Below are 18,443 nucleotides of genomic sequence, written 5' to 3'. Positions count from 1 at the left end.
GACCAGTAGGTGGTGCTCTTTCTTTTCAATAAGAATTTCCATTCCAATGTTCCAGCATGGTGACCAGGAACATTGTGCAGTAGGAGGTGCCATCTGTCAGTTACAATATTAAACTTTAAAATACAAAAACTTTATAAAAATATAATTATAATTAGGTTTTGACAACTTTTTAAAGATCACTAGCTGTTCATATGTTTATGATTGAAAGACTCAAGGATTTTTATGCATAGTATACATTTAGATTTTCCAAAATATTCTGATAAAGCTCCACATAAAATTAATTCTCAAATTGCAGGTAGTAGACATTCAAGATAATTTTTATATACTGTATACTGTATATATTTAGAACTGATTAATAAGTAGTAAACAGAGGGTACAAATAAGTAATCTAAATAAGAGATAAATAAGAGATCTGCATTGGACACTGCCCTTCCTAATTTATATCATGATCAAAATTTCGGTCCGATGCTGGTGAACTAGACAGATTTGTGGATTTGTACCAAGCTAGTAGTAGTAGCTGGAAAACACCATAAAAGTAGCCAAACAAATTCAAAAGGACTTTTACAAAATTCTGGTTTAGTTAAACATCAAGGCACCAGACAAATGACATTGACTGTAGAGAACTGCAGAACCATGCTTTCTGTGGGAAAAACATAACATAAATTACAAATATAAAATAAGCTTGAGGAGGTAACTTAAAAAAACTAATTATCATCACTTTCATATTCCAGGAAATGCAAAGGCAAACAGAAGGTTGCAATATATAAATAAAATTGTGAAATTAAACTCAACAGATGTCATGCTAAAACTGTAAGACTTGCACAATCGTGGTCACCACACTACAGAAAAGGTATTGCTGCTCTAGAGTCAGTTTGAGAAGAGCAACCAGACTGGCTGAAATAACTACCTTTTCAGCCTGGAATGCAGACTATTAGATACCTAATTTAGTATTTAAAATCATGAAAGGCACTGCCAATATAAAATCAACACTTTAGAAGCAATGGTGAAACAAACTAGAGGACACCACTGGAAAGTACCTGGAAGTCCATTTCAAATCGAGAACAGGTTGCAATTCTTACAGAAACTGTTGTGGAACAAGCTGCCTACGTACTGTATGATGTAACAGCACTTCAGAGGTGGATGAAATAGGCCCCCTCCAAAATGTAAATCAGTCTGAGATCCTTTGGGATGAAAAGAGCTACATACAGTACTGTAACTGCAAAGAAGTACTTCTAATAAATAGAATGCTACTGTCAGCACAATAGCTTTGTGATATAAGTCACCCTTAGGACATTTTTTCATTATTAATAGAATGATTTTTGGATAGAAGCAAGGTTTGTGTTGCTGAACCAGATCATATAATCGAAATACTGTAACCTTCAAGTGTGTGGCTGTAATATGGTAGATCCTTTCATATTTTGGTTTTGCTTTAGTTTCCCACCCTGCTTTCCAGGATCCAGAATGTGGCATTTCATACAGTACGTGTGATACAAATATGCTATATAATGTTTTCTGATTTCATCAAGGATATGGATAAATTTGAAGCACACTCTATTTATTATAACTTGTAAAACATAGTACACATTTGCATATTGCATATTGCTAAAGGGATCCCCATTAAAATACTGTAAATGTAAATTCATACAAGACTACAATGACTCAAAATATGAAAGAGAAGTAAAAAAAATTAAATGGGTTAAATAAACACTACTCAAAGCCAAGCCGATGCTGATGTACAACACAAACATGCTGTACTGTAAATGCAAATAGCAGATGATCTTAATACCTGTGTTACCCTAAGCTGCTATTGTACCATTTCAAGTTGTATAAATAGTAATAATAAATCACTCAGAGGCTGGTTTACAATAAGCTTTCATATACTGGTAATGCAGTATTAAAACACATTATAACCTTAGTATCTTTCTTGGATGAAAATAACAAATGTAAACTATAGTATATGCCTACTGATTTATTTCCTCTACCAAACAAAGTCATATTAATTGTGATAGATCGTTCACAGGATATTCATCATTTCACAGTTTTGCTGTACCCTGCTACTTCTATGAGTGTGGGGCATTTGTCTTTCTGTCACTTCACATACTTCTTCACATTTAATAAATACCACACACTCTGATACCCGTTTTATGATTAAATGTTTTTGGATTTTGGTTTTACATTGACGATAGCAATTTAGCTTTTTTGATAGAAAAAAGGAAGCCGTAGTCACAGAATTGTGTAATAGATTGCAGTGGCAGCACATGTCATTAAATTAAAGTTATCCAGCCATTCAGACACAAAAGAAGGGGACCTAATTACACATGTCAAGATTGATGTTTGACTGTTTTATGGAAACCCTATTAGTATTTTATTTCATACTGAATAAAGGGGAAACAAAATCTAGAAAAAAATAAACGGTGATCAGTTACATAAACTATTCATATTGTTTCACACCAAACAATAATGAAACTACAATATGTCCTTCCTTAATTTTAAAACAATGTGCCAAAATGTTGACAGACAGTTTTGTTAGGATTTCACCACACCAATCATTATTTCTATTCACACAAGGCTTTTTCTCCTAGAAGAATAAATCACAAATTTCCAGATGTGAATTGTCTTTTTGTGTAGTATTTCAATTTACATAAGCAAATCACAGATCCAAGCATATGTAATATTTTGTAATAAAATACACAGATGCTCTCTGTCAAATATGCATCTTCTTAGCTTTGCTGGTCTTAGTTACCATATTCCATCTGGTTTAAAATGACATTAACTATTTCTTTTTGGTGTAAAAATACATTCTGTAACTTCTCATTCCTGCAAATATTTTGCCCCAATCTCTTAAACATGTGATTGCAAGTAAGAATTATTTTCCCTTTGTTCATGAAGATAAATTCAAGACAGAGTCAGGTGAATTCTGGATTGTCAAGAGGTGGACTAAATGCTTAATGTCTCTCTTGCAGCCCTTTAGATTACCATGACTTGCTCCATCTTTGTTGACCTCTTTCTGATTGCTGTCTCGTTCACATTGAGGGATTGATTTTCATATACACCAAGATCTGCAGGATCCATAGTGGACCTGAACCTTCATATCTGTTTAGAAAATCAGCCCCGTTGTCCTTATCTCTCCTTTCTACCACTGTCTTCTATCCTTGTATCATCAGCATGGATTTCTGTCAAGGACACTTCAGATGGCTTGAGAAAATTGAAACAATCTGCTCCTTAGCAATTTTGTTCTCCACTCACCTTACAATGACATATAATCAATTATAAATTGATTATGATTCTCCACTTTGTAATTATTATTATTGAAATGCTTATTATAGATGTTCTATTATTCTCTAATTGCAAAATTGTTTACATTTATAAGACATCATTCAACACCAGGGATGAAAGCACTTTACTGAGACATAAATAAGTAACAGTAAACAAGTATAATTAGACATTTTACATTTTAAAAAATAAAGGTTAAAACTATTTTAATCATGTCCGATAATAATACAGTCAAAACAAAAATACCTTGTAAAGATGAGTTTCGGGATTTTTCAATGTGTTTTTTCAAAAATAACAACCCAAATATAACATTAGTTATATGAATTTTAGAGTTTAGATAGGAAATGAAATAGTCCATATCTATACCTAATAATGATGAATGAAGCCTGCTATGAAGACTTCTGTCTTCTTCTTAGTAAGTGCAAAAAGTTTTGATATTAAATAATGCAGTAACATTACCATATTTTACAGAGAAGCACAACTGTGTATTGAGCAGAGAGTGGAGCTCTGAGGGACACCACAGCTGAAACTTGTTAAGCCTGATACTGATGATTTTTACAATTAGTATATTTGACAGCCATGATATAAAAATCACACATTTCCAAATGATCCAGTTTTTAAGAAACTGTAACAAAGTGCCAAGCTGTACTGAATGTGGTGCAAGACAGTACAATATTAGAACTAGAACAGAAGTAGAAATTGGCACTCAGATTAGGGTTTCTGTGCTGTAACAGGAGTGGAGATACAGTATAGCAGTACAAAGATGCATGTCTTTATGAAACCAACTACACAACCCTTTTGCTGGAGCTGATACCCTGGTCTCTATCAACAAATAGCTGAATATGATTAAATGAACTAGATGGGCAGAATGACCTCTTCTGATGTGTAACATTTTTGCGTTCTTATGGGAGCCTGACTGAAATTATTGAAAGATTCATAGCAGTGAGGGATGCTTGTGTTTGTTTTACCACAACTTCTAAAGCGTCTTTGCTATGGGACCCAGTGAAATAATGAAGGGGTCCTGTTTCCAGAAAAAGATTTATTATTTATAATTGAAACAATTACTTTAATAAAGGTACTAAACATTTTCTTCCATGGATTAGGATTATTGAGATGGAATCTAAATTAGTAGTTGTACTGTAGATTTAATTTACATTTCAGCCATATTTACTGTAGCTCCTGAACAGTGACTAGTGAAAACGATGCCATCAATTAACCCTCATGCCTATCTGGACAATATTGTACTAGAAATATAGAATGGAATCTGTGTTACAATACCCAGAATTGTAGACTGAAAATACTGTAAATGAGAAATTCCTCATGTCTATCATTTGAATTTGATTAACCTTGATAAAAATGAATTACCAAGCGAATCATGGTTAAAAAATACTAGAATTTAAAATTTTCTCAACAAGGATAATAGGCCTGTAAGATACACTGATGCAAGTAGTCTATGTAGAAACAGCTAACTGCAATATTCTTGTATATTTTTCTTTTTTTTGTAAGATATGCACTTTGCAAAATCTATACATGGAAGCACATTGTTCTATAGACTTCATTAAATTACGTTTAATATAATTTATATATATATAATAACTATACCCCACCCCACAGAAATTGGAGCAAAATGAAGGAATTCTGAAAGTTAATCTTGTGTGGAAAAACCATGTGTTCAGAATTTGAATACTTGGACTTAATTACTAAGTTAGGCAGCTGCAAATAACAAAATGCTACTAATTATACATTGTTTTGAATGTAAGATATGCAGACATGCTCTTTTATGCTGTACTGTTTGGAAAAAAAAAACTATTTAACCGGCTGCTTTTAACATACTGTACATATGTTTTGAAGTCTCTAGTAAACTATACTGTAAAATTCAGAATGGAGAAGCATTAACTTTCAGAGAGAGGAACTGAGGCCTTGTTGGATATGTCCTAGAACTACCTTTAATCTAATCACCTCCAGGTGCACATATAGTATGAGCCTGTCCTTAATGAAACCACTGAAATCTCTGTACACACACCCTATACATCTCCCAGTGAAGTGTTTAGTAGACAGTTCAATAAATACATTTATCAACGTACAGTATACTGTACAGATCACTTGACAGAGAATGTGCATTTAAAATATAACATGGCTTGCACAATAAGGATAAAACAAAAAATACACTTAATGATTACACCTGCTGTAATGGTGAAAGAGTTGTATTCAAGGCACTTACTTTGAGAACAATTAATCTTCTCACTTTGTTCTCAGTCAATAGTAGGTTCTAGATATACAGTACAATAACACAATACTCACCCATAACAGCCAAAGCTGTAGCTTTTATCAATTCTTTCTTCATGGACTCTATAACCTCTAGATTACTGCCATCTAGGTTACATCTGTTAATGGTTCCATTTCCTGAACTGATCCAGTAAAGCTTGTTTGTAGCGTAGTCTATTGACAGACCTGCAATAAAAGAGATGTTACTGTACCTTCTGAGTTTACTTTTTTACTACCGTAGATTATATGTCCTATAAGCAAAACATCCTGATATTTTAGTATTACATTGAACTGTATTCACAAGAAGGGAACACAGAAAACTGGATTCTTTTAAACAACACATTGAAAGTATAAACATATTTTAAGACAATAAAAAAAGCTTCTTTCACTTTATACTTTCCATTCCACTTTTCACTTATGGTGAATAGATTAATTATACTGCAATTATCAGCATGTAAAAAAACTAGAAACAACAGTTTAAAGAAAAAAATATCATAAAGTAGAAATCACTAATTTATGTTAATTTAGCTCTCAAAAAGCACAGAAAATAGCAATGATTGGTAATTGAATGTAGAAAATCTTTAATGCACTCCTAAGGGTGATTTATGTTCCTTTAAATGAGATTTCCTCAAGTGACAATGACAGTTCTTCTTTAAGGCAAAAGCAGTTCACCAATGTGGTTCATCATCTGTGTGTGCAGTTGATCTCTTGCAGCAAGAGAATTTACACTGATCTGTGCTGTGCTGTATGTGCAAAGGGCAAATGATCTGCATGTCTAATTAATTGCAATAATTCCCAAGATAACATGACAATTATAATTGGAGTTATTTCAAAGTTGGTTTCCTTTCCTTATCGTACTGTATGTATAAAATGTCAACAAAGATTTATGGTGCCAATATCAGGCTGGTGGAAAACAGGATCAGTATGTTTAAGAAACTAGAAATATGACCTTGGGCTATTATGACACTAACCGAAAGAAAGTCTTAATAAATCTTCACATGCTATGTGACAAGGTTGTAAAATAAATGAGGTTCTTTAACAGGCTCAGGGGACTCAGTCACCAGTGCACTACTACATTGACCATATGGAACCAAAGGCCATTGGCTATATTGTGATGTTTCACCAATGAACTGTATTTAATACTGTCAGGCGGATTACTTATTAACCAGACTTCCCAGTCTGAGTGAGGGTAGTGGGTGCTTTTGATTTGATGCCAAAAATGAACCGAGCATCAGATATTCTCTAACACAGTTCATCTGGTACTGATAAATTGTGACTGAAAATGGAAAATCACTGTTTACTGGCTGTCAGCTTTCATCATCATGGTGTGTTTTAACAAAATGAAATCCTTCTGTACAATTCCACATTAAATTTACATGAAACAGCAGATTCAAAGAGACTGGAAAAAAAGCTTGCATATATCAGTCTATGGTCTAAAAATGGCAGCACTTTTTAAAAATCAAAAGTAAAGTTTGCAAGGTCATTCACATTTATATGATCTGTATAATTGAGGTCAAAGCTTTTAAAATATATATTTACAGTACAATAAAGTAAGCTATTATTATTATTCATTACTTTTATTTAATTTGAATTTCTAAATACCACTTTGTCCATACTACAAAAGATATCAAACAGCCCAGTTTCCCACTAAAACCTTCAGACCAGCATGGCAGAGTGATGACTACATGCCCACATCCTCTGAAATGTGCACACACAGGAGAGCTAAACATGTGATGAAGGACTGACATGACTCTCATTGCATGATTATGGGGACTCAGTAAGGCACAAGAGGGCTGCTGCTTCATGTTAAACCAAAGAACCCCTGACTGACTTCAGAAACAAATATCATTTTGAAAGAAGAATGGCACAAGAGAAGAAAATGTTCTAGATTTACCGACAGGTTCTCTCTGGTTCTGGTGCAAGATCTTACTGTTACTGCCATCCATATTTGCCATGTTAATTGTGTTTCCATCAGTCCAATAGAGCTTCCTGAAAAAAACAAAATGAATAACATCCCTCGCAATACTTGATAGAACAAAGGACCCTGATCACAGAATCTCTAGGTATAGACTCTGACTCTAATTTGTTTGAAGTGCCTTTAATAGGCATCATATTTATTCATCAGATTGTATGCCTAAGCTACCAAACCAATAAACATTAAGTAACACAGAATCCAGATTTTGTGTGACAAAATGCTGCCTGAAGCAAAAATAATAAATCTGCTACCACTAGAAACCTGTACTATGTTGCATTGAATAAGTGATGTTGTGTCTACAGTATGTTGTGACCGCAGTGAATGGCTAGAACATGTATAAATGAATAACCCTGGGCATGAGAATTATGTTTAGCAGCATGACTGTAAATGTGTGCTCCAACACAGACTGACATGCAGTCTCAAGAGGTTAGAGATAAGTACTATGCTTCTGTTTAGCTACTGACTTAGATAGCTTGGGCTCAGCTAACCAAGACCTCTCTTGTGTTTGCACTCTCCTTGGCTTGGATGTATGCTGCAAATTATCACACTTACATGTGTCCAATTACAACCTTCATACAAGTAATACCTTCCTTCTCATTATTAGAATGTTTATGATTAATATATCACATTTATATTTATTCTGCACAGTGATAAGTGTTGAGGCCTTGCAGGGCTGGGGCCCTGGGTTCAATTCTGGACCTGGGGTGCTGTCTCTGTGAAGTTCTAAGTTCACGTTGGTTTCCTCTGGGTGAGAGAGTCTTTATTATCCCAGGGGGGAATAATGTTAAGGTAATTTGTTAAGGGAAACTGCAGCCTGACGTCCTTTTTTATACGCCTCGAGGTTGTGATTTTAAGGTACTCTGGTTTCCTCCCACATTTTAAAAACATACTGTTACTGTTAGGGTAATTGGCTTCTGGGGAAATTGGCCCTGGTGTGAGAGTATGCATGTCTATGTTAAAATCACTGATTTTAATTAAAAAAAATTTTTGACACCTGGCCAAAAGCCTACACTCACTTGGCCCTTAAACACTGTCTGATCTCATGCCCCAGAATCTCTCACAGCAGCAAAACTTCAAAAGAGTATCACTGACAAAATATAACCTCAAATGGAAAACAGAAAATTAAGTTGTCACTTAATTGGATATATCTGTCGTATTATGTATAAACCTGGTTTCTGCTAGATACTTTGCAGTGCAGATTATCAAAACTAGCTTACAGCTAAATTGTGGATAAACCAAGAAAATCGCTGAAGATTAAAGTAATTGTGGTGTAGCCAAAAAGTGGAGAAAAAAAACAAATATTCATACAGTACAGCAGATGTGTATGTTCTACTTATTTCTATATTATACAAATTATGCATGCTGTTTATTTATTATACATTGGTGTTGCTTCAAAATCTCCTGTAGTCACATCCATCCATTTGTTAGGATTTTTCTCACTTAATTCCAAGAATGTTGTATTTGTATAAGACCATATCAATAAAATAATTTTACAATTTGAAAGGTGGTCATTTACCCCTTTTAGGTTATTTTCAGTGATTAATTAATCTGAGGAACAGCATTTTTTTAATTCAGAGTTAATTCAGAGTAATTATTTTTTTTTAATCCCAATTCCAATTGACAAGATACAGTATATTGTTCCGTGTTTCAGGACTAAATTCATACAAGAGAAGGCTTTCAAAGTATACAGTGTTTATTGCACAATGATGTCTGCTAATTGTAGATCATTTTTTTATTTAAATATAATATTACTACACCTAGAAAAACAACAGGAATCCCACAAAATCATTCATAGTGCTTACTGTATGTGAGCACTGAGTAGTCAAAGGTCCTGATTTCACTGGTGTCTTACTTTTCTTAAGGACATAGAGATCACAAAAGGCTTAATTTACCCCTTTGAAGGATGCAGCACGAGACACTTGGGTTTATCAATCCCATGGATGACAGACGTCTTGAGGGATCCATCCAAGCGAGCAACACTGATCTGTGTCTCGTCATTCTCGGAACTTATCCAGTACATGTTTCTTGACAGCCAGTCTATAGCAAGCCCACGGACGTTTAACATGTCTGAAGAGGAAGAAGTGCTCTTAGCAATACAACTATAAAACAACCATAACATTTATTATTCTATGATTTATAATTAATTCTTAAAAACTGGCTATTTACAGTATGGACAAAGACCTCTTCCCTCTCCATTCCTTTACCATTTAGTGTAGCACTCCGAGATGAATTGATTGTATTAACCGGTTTAGAGCTATTAACTGTCCAGGAAATGAAAGCACTGTAGTTACAGATCCACGCCGGATACTGCACCAGAACGCGCTGAGCACATCACACTCCAACACACTGCATTGTGCTATTTTTTAAATATTCTCTTGTGGAGCTGCACTGCTTTGTAAAATCGCCAGGAAGATCAGTGAATGCTTAATGTGGCGTGTGGAGGCATTTGGGCTGTTGCCTGAAAATAGCTGCTTTTAAATCCCGGTCAACACTGAGCCTGCGACAATTTTTCCAATAACGGAATTTAAGTTGTATAGTGTTTAGATTTCTATTCATTTTATACTGTACTGTATATATAAATAGTTTCTTATTATAGCTTGTTGTGAACATGATGTGCTTCTTTCACGTTTATCTTTGCATTATATGATCTTTATTTTTTCTCGGGAAACAATCTTACTTTAGGTTTTGATTATAAAAATGTATTTCACACACACTGTTCTGTCTGTACTCAATTGTTTAATATTTTTTTTCATACCACATTTATATTTGTATATGCTATCAAGTTTCAACCTATCTGATGTTTACCTCTTTATTGTTTACAATCAAAACTGAATGATCACTAAGCTCAATTCAGAGTGCACACCTTGGTCACAAATGAAACAAGAAAGATGGTTTTGTCCTCTTTACTTCATTAACTAAGATCATGACAAGTACATTGCAACTTTTACAAATGTAAAACTTCTGAAACAATTGAAATAATAACACCTGAAATGCAGTACCTTAAATTGAGAGTAAGTGGGACATTCTGATAAAGTATATTGTTTAGGAAGCATCATTGCAATCAGACTATCCCAAAATCCAAATCTTCCTGTTAAAAAACTATGGAACACTCTGCTTTACTGTGCTTCACAAATTATGACCTAAGGCTGCAGCTCTGATTACCAGCTGCCTGCCCAAAGTCTCACATTTAAGCCAAAAGAGTTTCTGTCAGCTGAAAACATGTGTGATGTGTTGCTTTAGGTTCAGGGCTTCAGCTGGCTTGGGAGAGAGCTACTTTAATCTGATTTACTTCGGCACATTACAAAAATGAGACAGGCCAACAGATGTCTGGGAAAACTAAGACCAGTGCATTGCAAAAAGCAAACACAGTAATATGTAACGTGATAAAAAGACATGTACTATATTAGTTCCCTAAAACATTTACACACTGGGATGAGTTTGGAAATTCTGGAAATTAGACTGAAACTGAAAAGAAATAAGTTTTAATCCAAAAATAGAAAGAAACATGAATCTAACTTTATGAATTGCATAACCATTTTTATGTTAAAAACATTTTGTCTTGTTCTGATATCCATGTCCAAGTTTAAGTTACAGTGTACCGATGAGACCAAATAAATTACTTTTTGCTAGTTGGATTTCAGATCGAATACCTAATCAAAACTTTACACATTTGCAAATGAATACTTATTGAAGCCAAAAGGCTTCCATCTTACAGACAACTGTCTTCACTTACTTCATTTGGAGTTCATGATCAATATTTGGCACAAATTGCCATTTTGGACACCTGAAATATCTGCAACACTTGTGTACTGTATGTGAGTGCTTGTGTGTGTAATCTGGATCCGGGAGAACACAAGAATGACACATGATCCCCAATAGGCTTTCATAGTATTCCACAAAAGAAAAAGACTGAATTATGCAATGTGACATGGAAAGAAAGTAAAACTTTCTTGCATTGCAAAAGTTAAACTTTTAGTTTTCTCAAGGGAATCTTACATTGAGCAACTGATATCGATTTTCATTGCTTAAAAATCTTTATTACAGTCTAGGATCAAAAATGTGATCTACAAAAAGGTTTTTAAAGTTACTGCTGTTATTTTCAAAAAGCATTACTTCTTACCTCCAGACATGATTGTCTCTAACCCAGTTCCATTGACAAAAGCTCGCTTGATTGTTTGGGTTTTCACATCAGCCCAATAAATCCTCTCCTCAAAAGCATCATAATCCACAACAGTCACATCATCAATATCAGGAACAGTGAAGGCTGTTATAATGTTCAGATATGGATTATCTATATCAACTCCACGGATTTCTGAACGTCTAGCATACAAGAGGAATTTCTTCAGGGCTATTAAAGAGAAAAATAAACAGAAATATTAAATTCTCCCTGAAATACTGTATACAGAGGTCAGGTCTATATGGGTTGCTAAAGATGATGTAGCATCATATCCTTATAATATAAAGTACTTCATTTCATATAGATATCAATTAACAATCAGTCCATAGATTTGAAAAAGACAACTTACCCAAATATTTAATAACAAAGTTTTCTTTCACCAACATTTCGTTTGAAACGAACTCAATGTGTGCCATTTTACTGTTGTTCCAGAGAGGAACACAAGTGAAGAGAAATGTTTCGGTGGGGAGCCACATCAGCATGTGAAGGGCAAAGGAACAATTCAAGGTTGCTTTAAAAAAAATGCTTGAAAGCTTACACACTCCACACACTCAGCAGTGAAGCTATATATATATATTAGACATATGGAGATGAAATAAGCTTTCTCTTGATGAAAAAAGCACAACGAATGAAAACTTTTGCCCATTTTCTTGCTTCCCAAGTACGAAAGATGTTTTAATCTACATCATCACATCTTGCCATAATTGCCGAAGATCCATTCATCCATCATGAGAAAGCTGCTTATCCTAGTGAGCGTCACCACAGGCTGGAGCCTACAGAATCTTAAAATCTCTCTAAAAACTGCATCACAGCACAGTCATGGCAAGTGTCTTCAATTCACCGTGCATAGCGAGAAACCGTGTACGGTAACAGTGCTTCCTTGTTCATTTTGCATGCTGCAGTTTTTCCAGCAACAAGGTCCTTCTCTGAGAAACACATTTCACAAAGCCATCAATTCTAGGACAGCATTGTTTGGACTCCCGATGCACAAAATCATGTTTTGTATATTTACAGTAACGTACAGTATATCAGTGGAATGCAAACTGAGATACAGTTGAAACTTTCAAAGTAGTACAACTACAGGAAACATAATATTTAACTCGTATATAGTAGTTTTGTTTTTCTAAAATTAACCTTATTAAGACTTTCCCACATACAACCACTATTTAGCTACAGGAGAAATCTAGATAAAACAACAATAACATATATATATATGGTGTATTGCATATCTACATATGAATCATAAAGGATTCAGCATGTGAAATTAATCATAATTTATAATGATTGTCCAGTATTTACTTGTTAAATGTATTTTTCGTACAGTGAGTATTCTACTGATATACTGTAAAATTTTAGAGCCTTTTAAAAACATAAGCTGTGTTCAGTATAAATACTAAAACAATTAATATTCATTTAATTTTTGAATTCCTAGTTCATCTTTCAAAGCAGGATAATCCAGCCTTTTTTACATTCTAGCTCAGGAAATTAGAAAATATCACCAGGGAGACTTTCGGAGTTCCAGGATTGGTAGATTTAATTTTATGAATCTGCAGCCTCTTCACTGTCTTTCTACTTTCATTTTGTTCTCTATCCTTAGTCATTCAATTCCTGCTTCCTCAATATACAGTCTGCCGCTGTGTGGCAAGCTGCCCTTCACTGATAAAATGTATATATTCAACCATGCGCCTGTGATCTTTAACCAAGACCTTCAACAATGGGAAAGAAAATTACTTTTGTTGTACCTTTGAGCTGGAGAATATTAAGAACTGTATAATATCCCTAGGACTCCATGAATTCTGAATGAATGATTTTTTTTCATTGTAGGACAAATATCTAAGTTTTTTTTCTTCCCCCACAGACTGCAGCCTTCCTCCCAGGCACTGACATCTCTTTCTTGCAAAGGTAAAGGGTCCTTTTTGAGGCAGCGTGGATTAGGATGAGCTCAATTTCACGTTCTGTGAGTTCCTGGTCTCTTACCAAAGCAGGATCTGTTGTCAGGAGCCAGCTTCATGAGATGTGGGCAAGCACAGGCCGCAGTGCAGTTGTAATTGATCAGGCACAAGTGTGTGCACGGTCCCCGTCCGCCGTTGCCTTCACAGGGATTGGAGGCTGGACGAAAGCAAACAACAGCTGCCATCACTGTTTTGCATGCCGAGCCGGAAGTTAAACCTACCTGTCTGCCTTGCATTTTCACTCCTTATAAGCAATAAGGGGGCAGAGTGGTGGCTCTGTGGCTAAGGATCTGCGCATGTGGCTGGAAGGTTGCCGGTTCATATCCCGCGGCTGGCAGAGGAATCCTACTCCGTTGGGCCCCTGAGCAAGGCCCTTAACTCCAACTGCTCCAGGGGCACTGTTTAAATGGCTGACCCTGCACTCTGACCACAAGCTTCTATCACTTTCTGTGTCTGCATGTCTCATGGAGAAGAAATTGGGGTATGACGAAGGAAAAGACAAATTCCTAATACAAGAATTGGCCAATAAAGTGATCTTATAAATTGATTTCATGAATTGTACATTTAAAATAAAACCTAGCACACAAAGAAAAGAGAAAATTCTACACAGCTTCAGCAGACCTTCAGAACATTCAAACACAACTCCATAGGGATTCTGATTCACATTTCATCAAAAGTATTGTCTTAAGCCATTTTCAAACAATATTCTAAATTACAGCAAGTGAAGCAAGCTTATATTAACGGTTTAATTTTCAGACTAAAATTTGACTCATCCTGTCTAGATTCTTTGCCCCAGTTCTAACTTACAACTTTCTTTCTACATAATTGTTTTAACTTCAGAAATATAGATTGGTACTATAGATAAAAAAAAGTTTTGCTCTGATGACTAATTTAGCTTTTATTCAGGAAATGAATAAAGAACCACACAACCTTTACAATCTGTTGAACAGCCACTTCAAAGGCTTGCTAAAATGCTGACTTCTTGATTTCTGAGGACGCTGTTCTAACCACCTCTCCACTCTTAGTAAGGTTTGGATCTAAAATCATGTAGTTGACATTTTTCACGTTTATCTTTGAGTAGATGTCAGAGATTTGCAGAGGTAGAAAGCCAATTTTACACTGCAGAGCCAGAGACCACAGCTGACCCAGCAGTGTAAAATGGTAGAAATTGTCTCTAATAAAATTCATTTACTCCAGTGTGACCTCACCCAGGAGCAGCTCTGATAATACTAAGCTTATAGCTCGTAAAATAAGCCCTAAGAAAGACTGGAAATCAGGATGGCTGTACAGTATATAGATCTGTTGTAGTTTACTGGGGGATGATACATCTACCTCCACCATGGAGGGGAAAGTTGCATTAGTCATACAAGTCTCAAGTGGAATACTATGAAATGAAAGGTCATATGTTTAAGCTGAGCTGAGTGGAACATCCCACTCCAAACAGCACATTTCAACTTCTCCTCAGTCTTACACTGGTCCTCGCAATGACATCTAAAATACCAGTCATAACCATAAAATACATATCATAACCAATTCATAATGATCAAACACAGGCTTTCTACAGTCAGTGACTTTTATTTATTTCCATCCAAGTTCTGCTTTTGACAACAAAATATGCTGAAGTCTTCAAGAGGCTGGACTCATAAGGTGACCTGATGGGACTTCTCAAAACCAGCTTTGGTGTCTTATATTTCCATCCACAAACACATTCATTCATAAAAGGGAAAGTTTTCATTTCTCACCGATCATGGAGATAAAAGCCAAGCTTAGGACCAGCTGAGAGTAGCTCTTGTTCAATCTTAATTGCTATCTTCCAGGGATGAAAAAGGCATAGCTTGTAAACACCCAGTTAAAATCTGAATCCTGCTCTCAGAATACAAGATTACTTGAAAAACTGGTGTTGCATATTAAGAACGGTTCTTGCAGTTCAGTGTTAAGGCTTGTTTTAAAAATAGAATCAGACAAAAACCTCAAAATGTAAATCAAATAAATAAAAGTGAATACGTGACATGGATTTAATTAATATGCTTTTTTACCACTGGGACATTAAAAGTGGAGTAGAAGTGCTTATTGGCATCCATTGACACGCAGACTAATTTGTTTTTACTTATCTGTGCAGCACAATCTCAGATTGCTGGAACTTAAAAAAAAGACATCTGTCATCTTACAGCTGCTGGCATCACAAAGCCAACAGTTCATTTCTACTGCAGAAAAATAAACTGATATAGAGCATTTTGAGTAAACACAAGGAAGTAAGAGCATTTTCAATAAAACCAACAGCAGAACAAAAGAAATTACACTTCTGTACAGTATGCACTGTACAGTATGTGTGTTTGTAATGAAGTCAGAAAAAGTGATAGACAAACGTTTCTTCTTCTTTAGTTAACTGCTCCTTTGCTAACTGCTAGAGCTGACCATCAAGTGATTCAGCTTATTGTAAAATATAAGGTTGAGGGTTTGGTATCAAAAATTTAGATTTATATTTAATTTAAATGGCCAGCCACCAGCTGATCAGTTTTAACTGACTGCCACAGACAAATTTTCATGCATACCACTGACTCTCTAACCAAATTCAAATTCAAATTCAAATTCAATGAGTGAAGTAATTTCTCACTTCTGTACCCGACTTGCTATGAATATAAACTTTTGAACTAAAGTTTGTTCAAGGACAATATACCTGAAAATCAAAAGAACACTTCCTTTGTAACTTGTGGTCATTATCAAATAAAAATTAGAAAGCATAATATGGCAATTTTTTAATGATTTCCAATTTCAGGGCCCCGAATGCTATATTTTTACCATGGATATCACATCTCTTTACACCGTCATTCCCCATAATGATGGCCTTACAGTCCTCAAGCACATGCTGGACAAACACACAGTGCTTGATCCACCCACCCACACCCTGGTACGCCTTGCAGAATTGGTCCTCACACTGAATGCATTATCATTCAATAACCTTTTTTACCAACAGGTTAGTGGAGTTGCCATGGGCAACTGAATGGGACCCAGCCATGCCATTAATTTTGTCGGCTGGGTAGAAGAACACTTCTTTGCTACCTACACTGGCTATGTCCCTGACCTCTACAAGCGTTACATGACTGTGTCATGTGCCGCCACATGCTCTAACGACCAGCTTGAGCACTTTCTGCATCATTTCACCAACTTCCATTCCCATCCCTCAAATATATAGTTAACACTTCCACTACTCTTCCATTTCTAGACATCAACTTCTCCATTAACCACCCCTGACTCTCTACTTCGGTCTATTACAAACCCACAGATTCACACAGCTATCTCCTGTATAGCTCATCTCACCCCAAACACACTAAAAACCTGATTATGCAGCGACGACATCTATTTCCAGAACCAAGCCCTCAAAATGCACTCTTTTTTCATCAACAGACGATACCCCAGCAGTGTTACTGACAGGGCCCTTGCCCGAGCCAAAAAAAACCCTCAGACCATCAACTCAATCAGGAACTCCCACCATAACAACCGCATTCCTTTGGTGCTGCCCTACCACCCCAACACACTTCCTATCCCCAGGACTATCAACGACAACTTTTCCATCGTACAGGACAATCCCTTCATTGGGGCCCTCTTTTCTGACCGCCCCATCATCTCATATCGCCGACCACCTAATCTGTGTGACCTTCTTGTTCACAGCTCCCTTGACCATCCACACCAGGCACTTTCCCTTGCAACAGAACTCGCTGTATCACCTTCAAGTACATATCTAACACCACATTCATTCAAGGCCCCTCAGGACAATTCCGGATCACCCAAATGGCAAATGGCTTATTTAATGTATCTGTCACGGACGTCCAAAGGGACTAACCGTGGGGAGCAGGAGAGCGGAAAAAGACCCTTATGCGTAGCGGCGAGACGGGAAAAAGGCCCGGGCTCATTAGTGCAAAGAGTTCAGGAATGCCGTATAGAAACCTATGCCAGGGAGCGGACGTGGGGCGCCCTGGTGCTAGGCGGGTCTCAAGACATCCGAACGTCAATGCTGAGCCAGGACAGAGTGCAAGACCCGGAAATATATAGCCCAAGGGAAAGAGAGGGACAGGAAGGACAGCAGACTGGAAACTAGGGACAGGAAAGAGAAGGAGCGCCCTCTGGCTGCAGAGGGCGTGACACTATCTCTTGCAGTGAATGCCCAGCGATCTACATTGGAGAAACAGGAAGGAGACTCGGAGGCCGCTTAAGAGAACAAGTTAGGGCAGTGAAGATTAAAGATCTCTCCAAGCCCATTGTTTCTCATTTCACCTCTGACGGCCATGACCACTCTAATCTCTCCGTCTGTGTTCTCAAAGACAGTTTTCCGAACTCATACATCAGAAAGACTACAGAAACCAAAATTATCCTGCAGCTAGGATCACACCTTCCCCCTTCTCTTAACGACAGACTACTTTTCTTCTAAATTCTCTCTATTCATTGAAGGTTTCATTTCACACCTTTCTTCACCTATCCTGACTTCACACCTCCTGATTGGCCTCTCTTTCTGTCCTCTGCTCCCGCCCCTCGCTCCTCCTCTCTCCCAGCTTTTGTTCTCCCGCTACATTACCTTTGCTTACTGCCCTGTCTTTCTCACACCTGAAAAAGGCTCCACGGCTAGAACATTGTGTTTTCTTTCTTCTCTTTTCAGCATGGAATAAACCTATTACTTGTTCCTTTGTAGCCTACACATGCTGACGCAGCTACCCACCTGAACTAATGTGGCAATTAATGTTTTGTATTAATAGTAAATATATTGTATGTACAGGAGTTAAATAGGAGAGAGAGAGATGACCTCTCT

The 18,443-nt window shown here is 36.4% G+C and overlaps 1 protein-coding gene across 4 annotated transcripts in view; it reads right to left on the bottom strand.

The window, feature by feature from the left end:
- The window catches only part of LOC148649503 (low-density lipoprotein receptor-related protein 1B-like), a 469,917-nt gene that overhangs the window by 168,816 nt on the left and 282,658 nt on the right, over positions 1 to 18,443 (bottom strand). For all 4 annotated transcript variants that reach the window (XM_088606296.1, XM_088606292.1, XM_088606294.1 and 1 more), the window contains 5 exons: positions 13,668 to 13,799; positions 11,634 to 11,861; positions 9,406 to 9,580; positions 7,433 to 7,527; positions 5,575 to 5,724 (listed from right to left, as the gene is read on the bottom strand). In XM_088606296.1, the coding sequence (XP_088462422.1) occupies positions 5,575 to 5,724; positions 7,433 to 7,527; positions 9,406 to 9,580; positions 11,634 to 11,861; positions 13,668 to 13,799 (780 nt within the window). The remainder of the gene's footprint in view (positions 1 to 5,574; positions 5,725 to 7,432; positions 7,528 to 9,405; positions 9,581 to 11,633; positions 11,862 to 13,667; positions 13,800 to 18,443) is intronic.

The sequence above is a fragment of the Lepisosteus platostomus genome, chromosome 14 (assembly GCF_059453375.1).
Source record: "Lepisosteus platostomus isolate fLepPlt1 chromosome 14, fLepPlt1.hap1, whole genome shotgun sequence".
NCBI lineage: Eukaryota > Metazoa > Chordata > Actinopteri > Semionotiformes > Lepisosteidae > Lepisosteus > Lepisosteus platostomus.
The sequence above is the reverse complement of the archived record's forward strand: the minus strand, read 5'-3'. Positions and strand labels throughout refer to the sequence as shown.